Below are 21,959 nucleotides of genomic sequence, written 5' to 3' on the forward strand. Positions count from 1 at the left end.
AGAAATTGTGGCCCCACGAGGTACGTGTCTTTAGTTATAAAATAGGTTGATTGCGCTGTTTATATCCTTCTCCTTTGACTCTTTTTATAGAGGGTAACGGCTACAAACAAGGACATCAGTAGAGGAGCAAATCCCCAAAAAGGCTTTAGTTTTTTGAGATACCTCAAACCGAGGTTGGTATGGTTGGAATACAAATATGTTGATGCAAAATTTGTTTTCTTGGTTGATGAGTGGATTCTACACAAAACTGCTTATTTTCAAAACTGAAAATAATAAAAATGTAGGCTTCTGCCTTTATCACATGTATTTCTGGAAATGATGAGAATGTCACCAATTTATTTGCATAAAGTCAAGCAAATATTTCATCAGTACCTTTGTCCATCTGTGAAATGTGTAAACATACATATATACATTTGATTGTTGTTTCAGTGGAGGTAGAGTAGTGCTGCACCATGTATACCGTATGCAGTTAGTTGCTTCGTGTCATTTTAGAATAAAGAGAATCATCACACTCACAAATAACGTCACATTTCCTCCAACACAGGTCAGACAAAAAAAAACCTGTCTAATGTGAGCAAATCACAAAATGTGGTTATTGTGATTTCACAGTACAGATGTGATTTGCTCTCTGCTTTGTCTACTAAAAGCATACATAGCAACAGTACTTGAACATACGAGGCATTAGCTGTTGCAGCATTAGGTAAATGTTAATATAGAAGAGGTTCTAAAGTTAGCTCCCGACCGACCCTCAAACACAACCACAGTGACAAAAGGAGGCAAAAGCGGAAATCTTTTTTTGCCCAGAGTGTGTGTCTGGAACAGATGACCAGGAAGATAAAAAGCGCTAACAAAGTGGAAACTTCCACCAAAGGATGTTATTTTGCCTTGTGTGTGTGTTTTTTTTTTTTTTTTTTTCTCTCCACTTCTGTGTTTCACAAAGCCCCATGTTTCCTGGAAAACACAGTGAGAGGTAGCTGGTTTAGTTTTGAAGAAGAAGGCTAACACCGTGACTGCTGAACAGTTTCCTTCATTATGTGTGACTACTGACGCTTCTACGCTCCCTCATTCATACATGATGTGAGGTTGTGTTAATGTTTAAACCTGCTCTCCACTGAGTTAATGCTTCACCCCGTGCGCAGGGTTTAACTCTGAACCTAACCTGTCCGAACGCTGCGTAGAGAGGCCAGGGGGTAGCTGTGTTTGTCGGGGGGGGGGGGGGGCTTATTGCTATTGGAGGTGGCAGATGTCAAATGCAGTTGGTAGAAAATTGATTCCATCCCGAAGGAGAACGAGACCTGCCGCTCTCAGCCACAGCGCAGTCCCTCGTTTCGTCGCGCTCTCCTCTGCTACATCTTCCCCACCTTCTGCTGCTCACTCACCCTCTCTCTTGGTCCATCCCTCCCTCAGTCTGTGGATACTCTAATGAATGATATGGGATTATGACTTGACTGAGAGATCCTGTCCCGCCCTAAGAGAAAGTGTACGCCAACAACAGCGATTACACATTCGGCTATCCAACACACTGGAGTAACAGCGGCACGGTGGTCCTGGGATGTATGGAAAAGGTGCAAAAGACCATAGAATTGGCCGGTGAGATACCTTTCCAACAAAGCAGAGAATATAATACCTGCTGTTGACAAATTTGGTAAGCGTCTCTATTTCCTCCTCAGATAGTTTTTGTCGAAAGTTTTGTGGAAAAAGCCAAAGTTTGTTCACGGTTTAAACCTTGTTAAATGATTCCACAATGGGCCTCTGTGTAGTAGTCCTGAACACAGGGTCTCAGTCTGAATACTTGTGGTAGTAATAGTTTTTGTCTTGTAAGATAGTTTTGGAAAAACCACGACATCGTATTGTTATCAGGTCACACGTGAAAAGCCCATAAATTAGGAACACCTGTTCGCCTTTCAGACGGTCTTTCATGAAAATGTTGGTCTTTGTGTGCGCTGTTTGCAGAGATAGCAGTATGACTACCACAGTCTGTGTTCTTTGGACGGTTACCGTAGATCGTCGGGGCTGGGGTCAGATGGCGCCTGACTGGGTGAGAATTTCACAGCTGCAGATGAAAGAGAGCGACTGTGAGATGGCAAATCGAGGGAGAGCGAGCGAGGGGTTGTGTTGACGGAGAAGGGAGAGAAACCGACTCATTTTGATAATGGGTGCTCCTTTATGGATCAATACGCGGTTGATGAGCCTGCATATAAGCATGCCAGCATGCTGATTGTAACCTACACTCTCAGTGAGGAGCTGCTTTTGTAGACACAGCTGCTCAAAGTTGGTGTTAGGAAAAGTATATCTCACTTTCTGACTTTGAAGCATTCGGTAATATCATTATCACACATGAAAACATATGAACACCATCTTTACGTTACATGGCAGATGTCAGTTTTTCAGCAAAATAGGAACACACCAGTGTTGCCTCCATAGCATCTGCCCAGCTGCATAAAACAACTGCTCTGTTTTATGGTACGGAGCTAACTTGTTTGGCCTTGTAGCCCGGCACAGAGGCTCGAGCTGTCTCACATTGCTGCAGCGGTGTTTGTAAAGAAGCCCATTAACTTGCTATCTGGTTATGGAATAATTCAATAGTATTATTCATAGTTGTTGCATATAATCACATTTTTTAGGAAAACTGTTGTGTCTAAATGCACGATAACAAGTTTAATATTTCCACAAGATTTCAAGCACAGCAAGAAGAAAAGAAGAAATTGCTATATTAATTTTGTCCATGTTGGTCCCCTCTATTCTAGCTATGATTCAAGGAGATGATTCAACCAGATGGATCATAAACCCTTTTAGTTTACATTTACATTTCCCAGCTGTGTACTGACTTAATGTGCAGCCACAGAACGAGGACGCATCGGAGCCGTTGTAAATCATTGATTCTTACGGTCCTTTTAACATCCGTCGCTACATTTGTGTTTCTTGTCACTCATCACTTCGTCTAACTCTTGATCATCTCTCTTGTGACGATTAAGGCAAAACTAGAACACAGATAATTAGGAGCACATACAAGCGTATACGGCCTTGTGTTAATGCGAGGTTAGTCATTTGCAGTCCATTAAAAATGGATGTCTCGTTTCTTAGGAACTCTGGATCTTGAGCTTCGGCTCTTCTGGAAGAATCGAGACTTGAGATTCTCACTGTTGTGTCTCTGACCTGTGTGGGAAGATGGGGCGCTTGCACACAAAGCGAGGTTGTGATGTTTCAGTTCAACAAAGATTTGTTCTTGTTTTCTCTTGGAGAGAGAGAGAAAGGAAGAGGTTGACTCTCGCATGGGAGCAGCGCTATGGGGTGGATACGCATGGTAATTGATAAGTTCAGATACAGCGGGGAGTTACAATTTTGTCTCTGTGGGCGTTTGTCAGATGGACATGTGCGGGTTCAGTCGGACACACACATAGTCACACCTAAGCTAGTGTTGCTGTTTGCCTGGGTGGTCCTATCTTTAGCTTGTCCTCACTCTATTTGTCTTTGTGCATTTCCTCTGCTGTCTTCGGCCTCAATCCTACTATGGGTGCAAGGAAAAGAGACTTTTAGATTTCTTAATTATCAATTTTTGTCAATTATTTTCATTTTATCTATACAGGACTACTTTTACAATAGCTCATTAGTGTTATTCAATGTGGAAATATTCAAATCATGGCTGAGCAATAACAATAATTCTACACCTCTGTTGTTGAGGGCTTGAGACTGCTATGGTTAGGGTTACAAAGTAGTTAAAAGTACTTCTGTTTATGCAGAAAGGTGCCGTCTGCAAGGCTTTCATGCATGACTTGGCTTCCTTCAGGCTGCCCGGCAACATCACTTGTTTTTGTGCTGCACTTTGTTAGAGCAACATAATAAAAAGCACATCATTGCCACTGAAATGGTAAAATAAAAGTGACCATCAAACATGCACGCTGCGAGAGAACACAAAGGCAGAGGACAGGATCGCAAATCAGTGCCTTTTAATATTGGACGGAAGTCTGGGTAAGAGCTTTCTTACACTTTCCTGCACTCTGTAAGCCCTTGTTATCTCCTCACTTTAAAAGACCTCCAGTCACTGACTAGCTGTCTTTGCAGCATTAGCAGAAGTGTCCCCAGCTGCCAAGGCAGAGCTTTTGTGAAGCGGGCATGTAGAGGAAGCTGTCCATGCTGTGGCATCTCTGACCTTTTTTTTTCATTGAGAGTGCAGATGGGAAACAGAATCATAAAGTCTCTAACAGGAAGCAGAGGAAGGCTCCGATCCAGAGACGAGGATGGAGCCTTCAGATGCAACACTGGGAAGAGAAATGCAAGGAAAGTCATTTGTCAATAACTCTGAGCTGCATAGACCTTTTGATTAGCAATGGGAATGAAGAAAGGAATGTTTTACTGCTGGAATCTTGGGACGGGGATGCATTAGAACCATTAAGATATGCAACACGAGTGGTAAGACGAGACGGGATTTAAAACCCCCATGAAACGCTGTCTTTACTTCCTTAATGTGATGCGTTTCCTCTTGAAGCAGGATGTCAGGCATGGCATAACGCAGTGAAAGATCATTCTAAATCAATGTCATTTCGGGAGACAAAGGCAGTTGGACAGTCCAGGTAGTCTCTGGATGTTTACCGTGCCACAATGATCGCAGGTCTAAGAGTAGAGGGTACGTATGCCGGACAGACTTAACCCTCATTTAGTGTGTACTTTGGTTAAACTGGACTTGTTAAAAACCTGTATGATCTCAGTCACATTGTGATGAGTCACAGCATCTCTATGGTTTTGGAATTTAATAATAATGTATAGCATTGGTGGTCACAATTATATGACAAAAAGAGCCAAATTGTAACATAAAATAACTTCATTACTAAACATTTCACTGTTTTTTTTTTATTGGGGTGCACTCTCGCCACATTTTTGTCAACTTAGCGCACGCTCTTTGGTCTCCCCTCTCCCCACACCCCTCTCTGATAGAGCAGTGGCAGTTAAGAGGGTCTGGGACAACCTGATTATATAGAACAGGAAGTTCAGAGGAGGGAGAGGTCTTGAACACTAGACTCTCACACACACACGGCTGCACATGATAAAGTCAGAAGGCGCAAAAACAACAACAACAACAAACAACACGCAGCAATCGCTTCTACTCACTTTCAGTAACAGAAACGAGACTCAGAAGTAAACAGCTCCTATGGATATACAGCTTGCAAGGTAGGGTCACCGTTGTCCACTCACGTTCTTCAACAGGAGTCTGTAAACATTTATGGGAATATTGAAGTCTTTTTTTTTTTTATTATGTCGAACTTTGTGGTGCTCTACCTCAGTCTTGGTGCTGGCGGTTAGTGTTTGGGCATAAAGGTTGGTACCGATGCTGTGGGATCAGGACAAAGTGCTTATTAGTTCACCAAAGCTTGTTTTGAGCGTGTGTTATCAATTTCCATTCAATTTTGGATCCAGTTACACAATTTCTCTACCTATAAAAAAAGGCAGAGCATTATATATATATAAATATCCAGTGTTACCGGTTCAATTGTGACTGCTTGGGTTTAGTTTACTTTGACTTTAAATGTGAACTAACCGCATGCTTGCAAAAATAGCACACAGTGCTTGATGCCTGAAATGGACCAAATGGAGATAGTTAAGTATGGAGATGTCAAAACCTTCAGAGATATCTATAGCCTGTCTAAGCTTTACATTTGCATGCTGGATCCTAATCTTTATTGGTGTGTAGATGAACAATCGAGAACACGGTTTGGATGCATATGGAGGGATCGGTTAAGGTGGTGTTTGCTAGACGGTTCTTCACTTCATCTGTTGTGAATCAGATACTGAGCTTCCCACCGGCTGTGGATGTTGTTCATGTCAGGTCGAGCAGTGCATTGGGTTTATCTAACAAGTCTCCAGCAGGAGTGTCAGAAGCTGGCGGTAGAGTCGGCTGACTGTTAACCGCCCACTGCTCAGGCAAGTTCATGTTTCATGGAAGTCCCCTCTCCTTCCAGCAGGCGGAGGGCCGATGACGTTGGACCGAGCGGCCTCACTGAGCCAAAAAGGCCGTGCACTCTTACTTGTACGTCAACTGCCCTCTCTCGCGCTCAAGGATGTAAAAATAGCTGTTTAGCAAGAATCCCAGTCACGTCTCGCTAACAAAGACTGATTTATACAAGTTGCGACACTAAGCATAGAGAAGCTTTTATCCCCCCCCCCCCCCCTTCTCCTGCTCCAGACCTCGTCACTAATGCTGTGAGCGCCAAAACCTCTGACGCTCTTGACACTCCTCTCTTAGAAGATCCTTTGTTCAGCACAGTCCTACGGTCCCGATAGTGAGGCGGAGGGAAGCACTGCGGTCTACAAGATTGCGTATTTGTTTATTGCATTTGGGTCAGCCTGCAGTGTCACGGCAATATTTTGTAGATCTGTTACTTTTCTTCACCAGCAAATGCGGCAATTGAATATCCAGGTGTTTGCTATAAGATTATTGAAAATGTCACACGCGCTCTCTGAAAGTCAGTCCGTGATTTGTGTAACATTTCACAGACTTCTCCTTAATTATGAAACATTTCCTTTAAATATATTCACTCTTAAAGAACAATTTGTTTAGGTACCTGACCTGCTTAAATGTTTACATCTGAAGCCTTTTTAAAAATTGAAAACAAAGAAAATAAATTGAATTGGTTTCTGATAAAGTGCTAAGTCATGAATGTCATGTTTCTATTTTTCCTGTGAAAAATCACAGCACCTGATACTTCCTTCCCTTTTTCTCAGCTCACTCTAAGCATCCTCATTCCTTCTAATTGGACTTCCCCGAAGAGTACACAGATATTGACACACTGTTGTATGTTTAATTTCCTGCTAGAGAGAGAGAGTTTTTTTTCTATTTTCATTTCATATCAACTGACTGTAAAAAGGTGGTCTGTTTTCTGCGTGTCCATAAAATGTCATCTGGTTGTGATTTCTGGCAGATTAAACAATACCACGTACTCATTTGTTTCCGCTATCAACCAAAATCTTGACCCTCCTTCCCCTCGTCTTCACCCTGCGCTCTATCTGCGCCCGTCTCTCCCTCGCCCCGTCCCTTCCTCTGTGTTTTTCTGAGGGACAAACGGAGAAGCTGTCCCAGTCGGGATGAGTCAGTGCAGCTGGGGTGCAGGTCATTTTACCCACAGCCCACTCAGACGGGACAGATGGCCCCGGCCGCTCGCAGGCTGCTAAGTGCTAACTCTGCACCCAGATTCTGTGAGCTAAGCTAATGCTAACACATAATGGGTGAGAGGCTCAGATAATGCTCTCAAACCACTGATTTACTGTAGATAGAGATGAATAATGCACCGGGGCCTTTTTTCTTTTGAGTGGCTTGTGCTGCTGATTTCACTCGGGAACGCACAACAATGACACTAAGTGCATTCCCAAGTGAAATCAGCAGAGACTATACAAATAATACAAATTCCTTTGTATTGTATTGTACTAGATATGCTATGAATTTGAAATTTGGTACCTTTTATTGGCTGTGACAAAATCGCTGATGCAGTTCTGACAGCACTATAGGACAACCACGCACAGATTCTCCTCCCAGAGTGAGCCAACGTGTGTGTGTGTGTGTGTGTGTATATATGTATGTGTGTGTGTATATATGTATGTATATTAGGATTTATGATGTGGCATATTTGCTGTGCACTTCCCTTAGCCATGCTTATTTGGTTGTATGCTTTCTAGGACTAGAATGTGTTCTTTGTTCTCCGTTGACCTATTGCAAAAAAATGTACGTAGATTGGAGGCGTGTTTGGATGTTGTCTGTGCGGTTGTCTTGAGTGAGTGCACATGCTGCAGCTGTAGCAGCACATATACCAGAAACATTTCAATCTATGAAGTCATAGGTTACCCAGACTAGCTTGTAAACTTGCCTATGCAGTAAACATAAAAGCGTCGCTGTTTCACAGTGAGAGTGAATGTGCGAATGCAACGCTTAAGATTTAGTGTTGGCAGTCTATTTAGTGTCCTTTTTTAAATGCCCTACAATCGTCGTTGGTCCATTGAATGTAATGTGCAAAGCGGGCACATGTTTGCCTGCACTAACACTGACTGGCATACATGAATCAGTTGAAACACGAATGACGCTGTTGTCATTGTGACTTATTGTCCAACAGCAGTGTCAGGGGGAGACCTGTCCACATCCTGAAGACACAGTCTAATGTCCCAACTGCTGCTACTGCAGAAACGCAGTAACCCACAGGCCTGTCTCAGTACCATTAGAGATATGGATGAGTTTAAGTATGTAGTTTAACAGCCTGCGATGACGGAACATTCGCATTAGCAATTAGTGCACTTAAAGGCGTTTTAGGCCGCATTAATCTATCGAAACCATGAAGCACAATTAGCCTTTTAAGCTCAATAAAAGCGGAGTTGGTGGAGCTTGAGTGGTGTTTGCAGGATGGTTCACCAGAAGCTAGTTTCATACATTTAGACTAATAGATCAGATCAAACTCTTGTATTTGGCCACACACTTATTTTTAGCAGCTGCAGGCTAAAACATAAGAGCTCAGTTCCACTGTCTTTTTGTTCACATCTTACTGCACTTTAGGAGTCTTGCCAAGTCATTAATCAACATGCAGCGCTGCCACATTGTCTCATTCATGTCTTTACTTCTACTGGTTTGGATTTTGGCATGGCATGTTACCAAGTAGGACAGTCTGGTGTGGGAATGCTATGGCTCATTTCATTCTTTGATGTCCGTCAACGGGGAGAAGACGCTGAACATATCGGCTATGGAGCTGTAATAGATAAGACATTTCTAAGAATAGTCACATGGCTTTGGCGATAATGGAATAGTTTAACACTTGCATTGTCGCTATAGCCATTGTTGACTACTGCTGCTGGCCGTAGAGACGGACACGAGGGGGATATCAACTGCTCATTAAGTAAGCAAATAAGCTCATAATGCTATATTAAATCTTCTATTTGTGCGTATTTTCTCCCTGCTTACGCACTTAACCTACTTCTCTCTCCATCTTTGCCTTTGTCATGCTCCAGTGATGTTGGGTCAGGAGGCCTCTGACGGCAGCGTGACTCCACTCAGTTGGCATCTCCCCTCAACCCTCCCACCCTTCCTTCCCCGGTCATCTTCTTAGTCAGACCCTCAATGCCCTCTCTGTCTGGCCCCACAGGCTGTAGGTCCTGGGTGGGCGAATAGAGGGTGTCTTCCTGTGTTTCACCCTATCAGAAGACACTAGAAACGGGGGGGGGGATAGAGAGGGGTTGGCGGGGACAGCTGCCATGCTAGGGGAGCCCCCACCATCCCAGTCCGGTATCGTCCCATGCCGTCCCATTCCCAACCCTGGGGCCCGTGAACACTAGACTCCTACAAGCCGAAGTGGGCTCTGTGATTGTTGAGTGAGCCAAACGGTTCACAATCATTCGTTGGATTAAGGAAGACTCTAAATGGATGTGTATGTTTCTGTCAGTCATTAACTTGACCCTGGCCTGGACCAGGTGGGATTTAGCCATTCATTTTACACCGGACACAATGGAATACACAAAGAAAAGCAGGACTAGATGCCTCATCATGCTCTTCACGAGCCTTGACGGGAGGTATGTAAATGGTGGGCAACTACTCAGTATGTGGTGACACTGTTCCACTGTTTGTTTGTGGCATTGGGTTCAAAGTACTCTGGTGTGGTTTGAGTTCTGTCTTGTTGATATTCAGTGTGTTTACACACACACACGAAGAGATGTGACTGTGGTGGAAATTGGTGGAGTCGATGTGTTTCTATTGGCACATTTATTGTCTGGATTCTGGGTCAAATTGACTAAATCTAGTCGAGAGAAACAAGGGAAAGAGTTTTGACCACACGAGCAGGTTTTCAACAAGTCTGCCACAAGAGTGTGCATGCATGACAAATTCTCATAGTAAGAGCAAATCATAGGGATGAAAGGCAAGACGGTTACTCGTAGTGGTGCATCCTCGCATCTTATATAAATATAGTCCAACTACAAGTGAGACAAATTGTAAGATAAATTACTGTTTTTTTTTAAAAGTTTCCTCAGCTGAACTGTAGATTTTTAAATGCAGACACATTCTCGCACATGAGGGAATACAAACTGTGTGTTGTCTCACTACAAGTGCTTGTTCTCCCACTGTGCTCTCAGCCCAAACGCTTTGAGTAAAAAAAGAAAAAGGAACACTTCAGGCTGCAGTGCATATCACTAACACACTTAAAATCTGCCCGCATTGGTTCAAAAACATGGTGGACGGCAGAGGAGAAATCGAATTACTGACCAGCTGCACGCAAATGTGGATTTTACAGTAACCGAGTTATTGCACTGCATGTAAATGTGTTGTCTGACTTCCTGTCTTAACCTGATTTCTTCCCCTTTCCTGTTGTCTTGTGAGCATATAAATGAAGCCAGTGTCCATATGCATGTCAAGTACGGATGTTTCTGAATCTGGGATACGTTTTTTAATTTTTTGCATCATTATATATACGTTTTTGTTTTTAATGCATGTGTCTGGTGCCGAATGGGTGGTACGAATCAAGTGGTGCAAGTGTGCATAATTGTGCATGAGGAGAGCTGTGTGAAAGTCCACAGATGGAGGAGAGATGCTCAAGCTAGCACACAGCTTGTCATCCCAGAACCACTCGTGTCTGTGACTGTGCTAATGTGGCACTTCAGAAACATGCAGATTCTCTTCTCTTCTTTGAATCGAAGACCGCTGCTTATAACATTTTAGTTACATTTTCTTTTTTACATTATAACTTATTCTCATTTATTTTGAGATGAATGCATTTTGGCTGTCTGGCCCCAGCAGTGAACGGCTGTAGACACATCCTCTTTTCTCTTATCTTTTTGATTATTTCCTGGCTGTACTAATTTTGGCTCATTGCATCTTTTATAGTTGTATTTTTTTGGGGCAGTCAATTTGATATATTTATCTTTTGTCTTCCCTTTTGTCTTGCTATATTAATCTCTTTGTTGTACGTGATGAAATGTTTTTCATTCGATATTCTTCCTGTTATGGCCCCTTTTTTTATATAGTTGCACATTTTTATGATCTATCAGTATTGTCAAGTGCTGTTCTTAAAGCTGTTTCATTTTTAGTTGTGCAGAAACTGCAGCCACCAAGTCGATGTCAAAGAGCAGACCAAGAAATACATTCAGTATTCAGTATTTCTCAGATATCAAAATGTAAATATTAAATGTATTGTGACATATCAGCACAGCGTGTGTATCTTATGTCGGCCTCTGTTTGGTTCGTGTCTCTTCGCTCTAAATAACTGGTTGTTTTCGCATGAATTTTACAAGGAACTCCTCCTCAATGACTGCGAGGCAGTCTGATTAAACAGGTCTCACTTGCCTCTTGTCTTCAGCATAACTTCCCCAGTTGTCAACTTCTCACCCTGGGCGGGCCTGGCCTCGCTGTAACCCAAGCTCTCGGTCCTTCTGTTCCCCACAGGGTAACTTGACCCAAGATTGCTTTGTCATGAGAGAGAGAGAGAGAGAGGGAGAGAGAGAGAGGGAGAGGTTCCCTCTCCACACCCACCGCCTTTGTGCGACCAACCCAACAGACACATCACTGTTGTTTTAGCACATTCACTTCAGGTTAAATTTGGTATTTAAGGAGGCCTGCCTCAAAGCGTGTAGGTTTAATAGGTTTAAGCCTCATTCGGACTAAGTGGGTGTGTTTGCGATTATATAACGCTGTCCTTTTGAACTACACTGTCTGAAACATGTGCTGCACGCGTGTGTGCAACATGTCAGTGTGGGATGTGAGTTGTGTTTTCTTTTTGTGTGTGTGTGTGTGTGTGTGTGTGTGTGTGTGTGTGTGTGTGTGAGAGATTTCATGTTGTAGTGTTCTTGTATGCGATTCCTGTATGTCCGTGTGCCTGCAGTTTAAAAGCCAGGCTCCTGTTCAGATCCTCAAGTTGTTTCTTCATCCTGTTTGTGGAGGGAGAGGTCTGATGCTCATCATGCTGTCTCAGGCAGGGGCTTGGCCCTCTAACAAAGGACACCCTGTGGTTGGAAAAACAGCTACGGGATGAAAAAAAAACCCACATGCACGGCATTGTTCATACGGACAAAATCGTACCCCAAAAACAATAACAAAAAAGCTTTAGTTCGCATTGCTCGCACTCGGTTGGTCTGCTTCCTGATCTGTCTGATCTCTGTGCTGCTTGTTTGTGTTCTTTGTCTATCATTTACTAACATTTCAAATGGCACTGGACACGTTTCTGGTATTTGATCAGTTATTTGATTTCTGGTCGAGTACTACAGTATTCGGTTGGTGAAACCTGTACAAAGTGTCCATACATACTTCCCCCTAGCTTCAGCAACAAAGGGGAGCGAATCATTTTTGGATAACTCTCTTATCTTATGGTCAAATCCAGCAAATATGCACAGTATTTTGTGGAGAGCATATTTTGAGCCGTAAAATAAAAACATGACACCAATGACTCGGCAAAATCGAGAGTTCGTGACCCTCTTGAGTCTGCATTTATATGAATCACTGCTGGGTATGTTTTCTAAATATAACTACAAACACCATGAGGTGGGAAACGCAATCTAGAAACAGAACAATGTGGCGTCGTTGCTTTTGAAGGGCTGAAGAGGCTTCTCACTCTCACTGACCTACATCTTTTAAACGACAACAACAACACATGATATGACTGCTATGCGTGAGATGTAAACAGGTTCTCAAGCTTTATGGTTTGTTTTTTCTGCCATGATTTAATTAGCTCTGTATTTTCAATTTCAGTGGCACAGTGGGCCTTTTTTAATAATTCAGTAATGAATCACATTTAATACATTCTCCCAGATAAGAGAAGGGTCTTATTGTCTATCTCTTTAATGCTCTTTAGGATCAGGATTTTATTATTAAACTGTCCTTTTATTCATGTACCCAAAATGAAGTCCTAGATCTCACTTGATTGCTTTTATTTTTGTCTGTCTGCTTTGCCTGAATTTAAACTCTTTCCCTGCTTTGTGGTACCTTTTTCCTCACAGACAACAAATCCCATTTGAAAGAAAATACCCAGTTTCTCTTTTGGTTATTCACCCCAATCATGGTGCGAGGTCAAACCATGCGTCTTTTGTTCTGGTCATCCCAGACACATATTTCTGGTTGCGAGTTCTTCAGCGAGGGCAGTGCAGCTGGTGGAGAGTGCACACAGAGACACAAGCTATGCCCGGGACACATTGGCTAAACTGGAAAAATACAGCATTTGGCCAGCGGTCGGGCAAGAATGGAGCAGTCATTGTGAGAACACACATATAACCTTTGGCCTCGTTTCTCTCCCTGCAGGCATGGAAGAAGCGGTGGTTTGTTCTTCGCAGTGGCCGTCTGACGGGCGATCCAGACGTATTGGAGTACTACAAGAATGACCATGCCAAGAAGCCCATCCGCGTGATTGATCTCAACTTGTGTGAGCAGGTATGGTTCCTCTCTATACTATCAGCCTGTAGTCTCCAACAGTCTGAATGTATGATTCATTCTTAACTTAAATGTAGTCCAATTTTGACCAATCGCAGTCTATGCCCGTCATGTCATCGTGACGTTAGGCGGTTTTACTTTACGTCATACGGAGGGACTGGTGAATTGTTCAAACATTTTTCAACCACACGGTTTTCAGCAGTTCGGCCATGACCGGTGACTGTATAGGTCGGCCTCATATTTCATAAAGCTCACAATTTGTCACAACTGCAGGTCTAATATAAGCCGTGAATAAAAACCGTAAAAACATTTAAAACACTTAATCGGATGTTTTCACAGCAAAATAGATATTTGAGAGGGAATTATGACCTGTTTAACTTCCCAAGTATTTAAATAAAAATACAATCATTTATTTCCCAATTTGAATCGTTTGCTTTTCTGAAAATAACTGGTATAGATGTCAATAACAATGTAAAATAAATAATAACATTTTGAATGTTTGGAAGGGCTATTTATTCCAGCTCTACTATTTATCTATACATGTTTCATTGGCTGTAAATCATCACTTTATTTATACATCTGTTAATATATTTGTTCGTGACTGATGTCATGTTAAACTACGACTTGTTTGTTACCGCTCCAGGTGGACGCTGGGCTGACGTTCAACAAGAAGGACCTGGAGCACAGCTTCATATTCGACATCAAGACCATCGACCGTGTCTTCTACCTGGTGGCTGACACCGAAGAAGAGATGAATAAGTGGGTTCGCTGCATCTGCGACATCTGTGGTTTTAACCCCACCGATGACGGTAAGCATTGGCATTAGATAGTTAACCACACATTATCATTTTGTTGTTGACTAATTTATTGCTAAAATGATAAAATACCAAACGGGAAACGTTCATCCTCTGAGATCCTCAGAGCAATCCGTCAACCGTATAACCACCTGATGATGTCACTATGACAGTAACCAGCACTATGATATTACCATATGTGAAAAAACAACAACTTATAAGTTATATTATTGACCTCACTCCACAGTAAGGATTGTGTGTTTTAATACGGTATTGCATTAACACCTTGTATAATGAATGTGCATAAATAGAGGAAAAGCTGAATTGCTGTGTAGCAGCTTCATCACCAGCAGTCAGCAAGTATATTTCTAGACTCTTAACAATTCCATATTAGCTCACAAGTTAATTACTGTACATTTGGTTGGTCTCTCTTATTTCATGCCACTGTTTTACCTCTTAAATATCTGCCTCTTTCCCTCTTTCTCTGAAGAAGTTAGGCGAACTAGCTGAATGTGCCAGAGGGCCTCTATTCAGCATAGTTCTCAGCAGAGGTCTAATGATCCATGTGTTGATCCATGTGTTGTGTTAAATCTCACGTTACCTTCGTCCCCAATACTGTATAATCAAATCATTGTGTGCCTCTCGGTCTCACTGCCCCTCTTTGGTTCTCTCCCTCTTATCTGGTTCTCATTGTCTCTCGTTTTGCGTTCTCTTGTTTCCCTCTCTGTCCTCTGTCTTCGAGCCTAATTGCAAGCTTTGCTATTTGCATCTCCCCACCCCCCCCCCCCCCCCCCTCAACTAAACGTGTCAGCATTTGAATGTGACGAGAACTAATTTGCTGTCTGACATATCACGCCACCCGGGATTTCAAACTTGGCAACCAAGTCACTGATTACGCTCCTCCGAGGTCATCTTCTCCACAAGCGTTGCGTCTGTGCCCCCATGTCTGTTACATGGCTGGTGTCGCAGGGCGAGCCCGATAACACTCTTCAACACAGTTATTGAAACTGGCTGTTAAAACCCTAATGTGCCAACAAACAGTGAGCCCATTCAAGGAGAAAGTGGGTCTAAAGACAAAACTCCTCACAGATAGCCCTCCTCACAGTTCCTGTTACAAAAGAATGTCCTTGGCTCTCCCTTTGGCGCTCACTCTCACTCCTCTGCGTGTGAGACCCGACTCGGCGTTCTGTCGTGTGTGTGGCCACGCTGGAGTGCTTCATGGCCGGCCTGATATTAGAGGAGGGAACATTAGGAGTGCTCTGAGAGACAGTGGAGGAGGTAAAGATGAGTATGAGCAGAGGGGATTTTCCCCTTTTCCACTTCACAGCTTCAACAAACAAACGAGGGGGGGGTGAGCAGAGGAGCAGAGTAGCAAATGATGCACTGTGATGAGAGAACTTGACCTTTTAAAGAAGAGAAAGAGGGGACCTTCCTTGTGTAAGAGAAAACCATGTCGGTTATAGAAGAGAGTGGGAGGAGATCTGTGAAAGAAGTAGAAAGATGCGGAATGAATACAGATATTTCACCGAGCATACGCATCAGCCATCTTGGCTCTCCGTGCAGTGCAACAATCAGCTCGAGCAGAAGGGTTTGAAAAGGACTCTGGTATTTGTGTGACAAAGCAGAGACCTTGAGGAAATGCTGTCTGAGAAGGAGTGTGTGGGATTCTGAAGGGAAGGCAAACACCGTATTCAGGCTGCTCACGGACAAATGGTGCTTCTAAGTGGGTTTCATGCGTATATGTGTGTCGGGACGTGAAAAGAAGGATGAAAATACTAATTTGTGATGGTTTGTTTTTTTACGTACATTGACAGCGATGACTGGAGTGTGCTTTAACTTGATATTAGCTCTCAGTGAAGGTGTTATTCAGGGAATCTTCTCACACAAATATCAGGCTTGTCATATCTATATCATGTCCTTCCCCTAATGTTGAACAGTGTGCATTATTTTGAAAAGGTTTGATTGCTCCCTGTTATTTTCCACCCAAGAAGGAAGTGAGTTTTTTGGATTCTTGTGGCTTGTTGATTTTCAGTTGAGCTATTCTAAAGAGCTATCTGAGATTTGTCCTCGAGTTGTTGAGTCTCCACACATCGGCCGCTCAGGTTCAGATGCTATCGAGGTGTAAAGTTGATGTAGTGTCGGAGTGGAATTGGGTTGCTAGGAAACAGCTTGGGTCCAAGTTTACTCAGCCGGTTGACATCGGCAAACACAGCTTACTGTTTACTTTCTGCTTAATATCATCAGTCATCAACATCGCCCGCACTGACTCACTGGGCTTTACAGATCCGCAGCAGGAGCAGGGCCCGGCTTCATGGACGACTGAGGGTTCAGTTGGAGCCATAGGTTAACAAAAAATGCAACAATGTGCTTATAATCCAGCATAATGCTTAAAATAGGACCAATACAAATGTAGTAAATTCAGTATGAGATGTCTATGAAATATATTGGCCCGCTGAAATGAGTCCAATATGACCGCTGGATTTATTGAAATGCATCCAAAGAAAGTCCAGCTAAAGTAAATAAAAGAACTGATGGATCCTTCAGACTTCCATCATCCTGATGCCTTACATCGAATGAATGTGATATTCTAATGTGTGCCTTGTGCTGCCCTCATTAATAGCCGCAAAGCCACTGAACAACATCTAAGCCTAAAGAGCCATTCATAGACAGATCTGGATGGCATCTCATCTTTTGGCATCAATTTAATCACTTGATTACAGTCCAGTTCATGAATTAGTGGCCTTTGTTGTACAAAATAGCACCCCCTGTAGGCTCCATAAAAGTGTATTAAGTTCTTCTGTTTTTAGTGCAGGTGATCGTTAATTCAGCGGCAGTGGCCCACCTCCTCTATAATCATCTGTCAAAAAGCGGTGTATTTTTTATTTTTTGGGGTTTGCTGTGCTAAAGAAGATGATACGTAAACAGCCTTCTTGTTTCTTTCCTGCAGAGGCAGCAAAAGCTGCTCACCAGTCAGCCATCGGAGGCCTGGTGGTGGACACCCCACCACACCCGGCACATATCGCCGGTCCACCAGCGGTGCTGTCCAGCGTGCCCCCTCCATACCAGCCGGTCAGCGTGCGACACCTGGACTCTCAGTCCAGTTCAGAGGAGCCCCAGGACTACCTGTGGCTCGTCAACTGCGAGAGCAAAAAGCCTGAACCCAACAGGTGAGTTTGTTTTGCGTCAACGTGCGCTTATCGTACGTATACGAGTCTCCGTATTCACTTTTGCCGGAGTGCTACACTGTGGCACAAGCTTCTCGCTGTATATTTTTCCAACCCACTGCCACTCTCGTCTCTGCTGTGTGGCTGTGTAGCTCAGTGCAGCGTCACTCTCCATTGGAGGGAGACAAGCAGTATTTGCTCCTGGAGGAGTGTGAGAGCAAGACGCTTCCTCTTCAGGCTAGTCTGTGAGTGGCCAGCCATCCAGCTGGAACTGCCTGCTTGTGTGTGTGGAGTGCTACCCGTGTGTTTAAAAAAAGAAAACAAGACAGATCAATAGCGACACTCCAAAAACTTCATGGCTGTAGATTTACATGCCTTCTGTAGATGAATGTTAGAGCTGGATTTGTCTGATCCTTGTAGATCAGAACAGACTGAGTTGTCCTCTACCTAACACTTTTCGTTGCCTGCATGTTGAAAACAGATATTCACCCGACATCTTCTGAGAAACGAGATGCTAATGTGCTGGAGGTGCTGAGATTAGTGACTAGATGTCTCTGTTTATAACGTTGTGTTACTAACCGTGGCTTGCAGACAGTGCTGTGAAGGCTTACCTTGACTGAGTGGATTTCTCTGCTTGCCAAAATCAATCGTAGATATTTAATTCTCTGGTGTATTTGTATATTGTCTCCTTTAGAGCTCATGCTGAGTGTTCCAAGTCTACCTCTTCAGAGACGGACCTGAATGACAACCTCCCCTCTCACCGCACGCCCACCTCCTCCACCTCCTCAGCTAAACACACCTCGCACAACGGCTTCTTCCCACAGCACCCGGCCTCCGCCTCTTCCATCTACGACTCGCCTCCATCCCGTTGTGCCTCTCTATCGACAGACGTGGGCCTGTACCACCTCCCTCGCAGCTACTCCCAGGACACTGTGCTGCTCCCAAAGTCCGCCTCCTCCCCCGTGGCCCACCCGGACAGCGGGGATGCCTCCGAGCTGTATGTCTTCAACACGCCGTCACGGAAGCCCTCGATGGAGTCGCAGATGCGCAACCTTTCCATCAGTTACGATATTCCACCTACGCCTGGCGCAAACTGTACCTACCAGGTGCCCCGCACTTTGTCAGCGTCGACAGGTGTGGGCGGCTCAGAGGGTGGGGGAGATGCAGTACCCCCTCCCAGACCACCCAAGCCTTCGCTCAGTTCCACCTCAGGACCCCCGCCACCACCAGCTGAGCGCTCACCTACGGACACCTATTTTGTGCCTCGCTCAGCGTCCGAGACGGACGGAAACTACTGTGTGCCTACTAGCGCTGGGAATAAGGCTTTACGCAGCAACACTATTGGCACTGTGGACTGTTCGCGCCTCCGCAAAGGTTTGTGTCGGGGAGAGATTTCCTATGCTTTTGGAAAACCACTATGAAAGTAGAAATTATGCTTTGTGGTCTTAGAATACTTAAATTAAATGTTATGTTCGATAGGACACACATTGACAAAGCCACTTTCCTCCATAGCATCTTGACCTTTAAGTGCAGTGATCATTTGTATCAGCCGTATATATATGGCTTTTGCACAACTTTTATGCCAGCATTTGGTATTCTTTATACATTCTGTTGATGGATGACACCACCTGAGCTCTTGGCAGGTTTTCTTCTACCTTCAATCCCTATTTTGGCCCTCACTCCTCTGTTCTGTTCACAATGCATTCAAATGATCAAGAGCTTATCAGGCCTGAACACAGAGCAGAGCGTTTCCTGCAGATGTCTTGACGATTAAAGGCCTTGGTTTGTGGTTATGATACTCAGCTCAAACATTAATATGCAGGCAATATACATTAGGAATCATCTTCATATGCCCTTAATTGTGGACAAGTGCATCCCCTCTGTTGCATCACTTCCACTGTGTATCAAATCAAGAGAAGATTCTACTAAAATCATACGAATTAGATATTCTGTGTAGACAAGAGATGTGTTTTATAATGAGAGTTGAGTATAATTTGAAAAAAAAAGCAAATCTAATTATAAAATGTTACATTTATAGCAGCGATTTTAAATCGATGCACAGCACCCTTTGTAGAAAGGCTTAAAATAGACAGAACACAACTATCTGACAAGAAGAAAGACACTTTTGAAGTATGGACACAACATAATATATCCTTCCACTCACTCCTCCCTCTTGTGGTGACACGTGTCATTACAGAAATATTAGTGGCAAAATAATTGTTTACACAAACCCAAGAGACGCTGAAGTCTTTGGTGAAACTCTGTTATCAGCCTAACCTGCGCGCATCGCTTGTGAAAGCTGTGGACAGTGGATACCCCGGGCTCAGAGGAGGTGTTGTGTGTGAGTTCACGTTGAGAATATTTCACCCAACACGAGACTGGGTTGAAGGGTTTAATTCTGCTGCTCTGCATCCTGGTGACAAATACACAGGCCAGGGTGCAAATACACTGTGAAGGACCATTGACTGGTTGAATTATTTCATCTGACCAATTTGTAACTTTAAATTTCTCTTATTTGGGGGGCAATTACAATATTTCAAAGAAATTACATTTGTCAATGCAATTATTCCCCATCATGATTCCCCCCCCCCCCTCCTCCCCCACCACTAAACTGACACTCTCGTTTGCCTCACAAGTTGTTCCTAGCACTGCTGTGGTTCTTGTGGCCCTAAGTGAGATGCATTAGCGACTCTGCATTATCGCCTAATGAGAATGCAAAAAGCAATACTTCTGTGCTACACAGTGGAGTCATTACATACTGTACAGCTACTGAGCTCTGTCCCGCTGAACACAATAGTCTTTCCAGTGGAACCGCGTACTGTACTTTAATAAGGCCTCTACTGTGTGTGTGTGTGTGTGTGTGTGTGTGTGTGTGTGTGTGTGTGTGTGGCGTTGGGATTATGCTGGAGCATAAATTGGCTTGAAATTAAGCATTTTGCTTTGATATGGGGAAACATTATGCGCAGTGCTCTTCATGTACTGATAAAATTATTGCCGGTTAAATATTGAATTTGAATATTGAATGGACGCGTATATTTGGTAATTTTATTTGTTTTGTTTTTTCAGATTTTGGATCCCAGGACTGCTACGACATTCCTCGATCATTCTCCTCTGAGAAAAGCTGTTCATTTGACTTCAATGAGAGCTTCAACAGCTACTTTGTAAGTGTTGCTCCAAGGTTCACCGGTTTATTAACTCACAAATGTGTGCTTTCAAGTAGCGTTTGCCAACTTAAAGATCCGTTTTTTGAGTTATGAATTTGGCTGTTTTTACAATCTTCATCGTAATTGTTATTAGAGACGTAGACGTGAGAAAACTAAAGTTTGGACTTTTCTCAGCCATTCATACTGCAAATGCTGCATTCCCATCTCTGCTCCCATGATGCTATTCTGCGTTGTGGGGCAGAGATTAGTCGTAACGTGTTAGAGGGAGCTGTCGACGTGTATTACGGTTTTTCGGTTTTTCTTCATTGCTGCCCTACTTCATAAGCAAGCCTGCTAAATGCAGTTTATAAGTCACTGCTAACTCTTCTTTTTTGGCATTCATACATTATTGTATGTAAGTGAAACAATGGCTACAGTCAGGTGTGATGGAGAATAATCTGACAAAAATAATGAAGTGATTAATTGGCTCCGTTAGTCCCAAGGCTACAGCTGTGATGTTTGCAAAGAAAAGGACGTCAGTTCACTTTATTGAGGATTGAGCAGACGCACTGTAGCAGTTTCTAATTAGACTGCTAGTGTTCTACAAAGACGTTCATTGAATTTAACATAATAGCAGTCGACAAAACACTGACCATGTGTGTATTGACATTTGTTCATTATTTCTCTTTCTGTTGTGACTTAGCTGATGATAAGTCTTTACTATCCCGCAAGCAGTTTTGCGTCATGATAGAGCCGGTGTTATCTGCTGCTGCATTCATTTCTCTATATCTTGGTGGTGTAATGTAATGTATGCTGACTAGTATCAAAAAAAAACACCAACCTGTATGGGTTTATGAGTTCTTTGAGTTGATCCTCAATTGCTTTTGTCTGAAGCAATATCTAACGCAACAATAGTTTGAGTGTGTATACAGATGACTGCTCAGGGTTTTGTCTTAAGATAAAGTTGAATATCATTACCGTTTAGAGGCACATACCAGCTCTGATTGTCCTTTGTTTGTGAACGTGTTTGTGTGCCTTCTCCCCCTCAGAAAAATAAAGGAATGATGCCAGTGGGCAGCCAGTCCACAGAAGAGGTCGACCAGAACTACGTCCCCATGAGCGCCAACTCGCCGTCGCACCATCGCTCGGGCAGTTTGTCGGAGCCGATGCACGAACCGAACTATGTGCCCATGACCCCGAGCACCATGGAGTTCTCCTCCCTGGGGAAACAGGTCCCCCCGCCCGCCCACATGGGCTTCCGCTCCAGTCCCAAGACTCCGCCGCGCAGGCCAATGCTCAGCGACTGCCAGCCCCCGCCTGTGGACCGAAATCTCAAACCTGATCGCAAAGGTGAGAGGACAACAGGTGTGCATGCACGTGTAGCTGGTGTTTTATGTAGAAATTCTTGCTGAGGGGGTTGATGTGTGCAGGAGTGTATTGTTGTTTCAGTATGTTCAGTGTTCACTAATGCAACAACTGACCA

The 21,959-nt window shown here is 43.5% G+C and overlaps 1 protein-coding gene across 4 annotated transcripts in view; it reads left to right on the plus strand.

The window, feature by feature from the left end:
* The window catches only part of gab1 (GRB2-associated binding protein 1), a 47,327-nt gene that overhangs the window by 16,569 nt on the left and 8,799 nt on the right, over positions 1 to 21,959 (plus strand). For all 4 annotated transcript variants that reach the window (XM_031862999.1, XM_031862998.1, XM_031863000.1 and 1 more), the window contains exons 3-8: positions 13,247 to 13,375; positions 14,019 to 14,184; positions 17,117 to 17,336; positions 18,028 to 18,707; positions 20,400 to 20,494; positions 21,526 to 21,826. In XM_031862999.1, coding sequence (XP_031718859.1) covers positions 13,247 to 13,375; positions 14,019 to 14,184; positions 17,117 to 17,336; positions 18,028 to 18,707; positions 20,400 to 20,494; positions 21,526 to 21,826 — 1,591 coding nt within the window. The remainder of the gene's footprint in view (positions 1 to 13,246; positions 13,376 to 14,018; positions 14,185 to 17,116; positions 17,337 to 18,027; positions 18,708 to 20,399; positions 20,495 to 21,525; positions 21,827 to 21,959) is intronic.

The sequence above is a fragment of the Anarrhichthys ocellatus genome, unplaced genomic scaffold (assembly GCF_004355925.1).
Source record: "Anarrhichthys ocellatus isolate YVR2014 unplaced genomic scaffold, GSC_Weel_1.0 scaffold28, whole genome shotgun sequence".
Classification (NCBI taxonomy): domain Eukaryota; kingdom Metazoa; phylum Chordata; class Actinopteri; order Perciformes; family Anarhichadidae; genus Anarrhichthys; species Anarrhichthys ocellatus.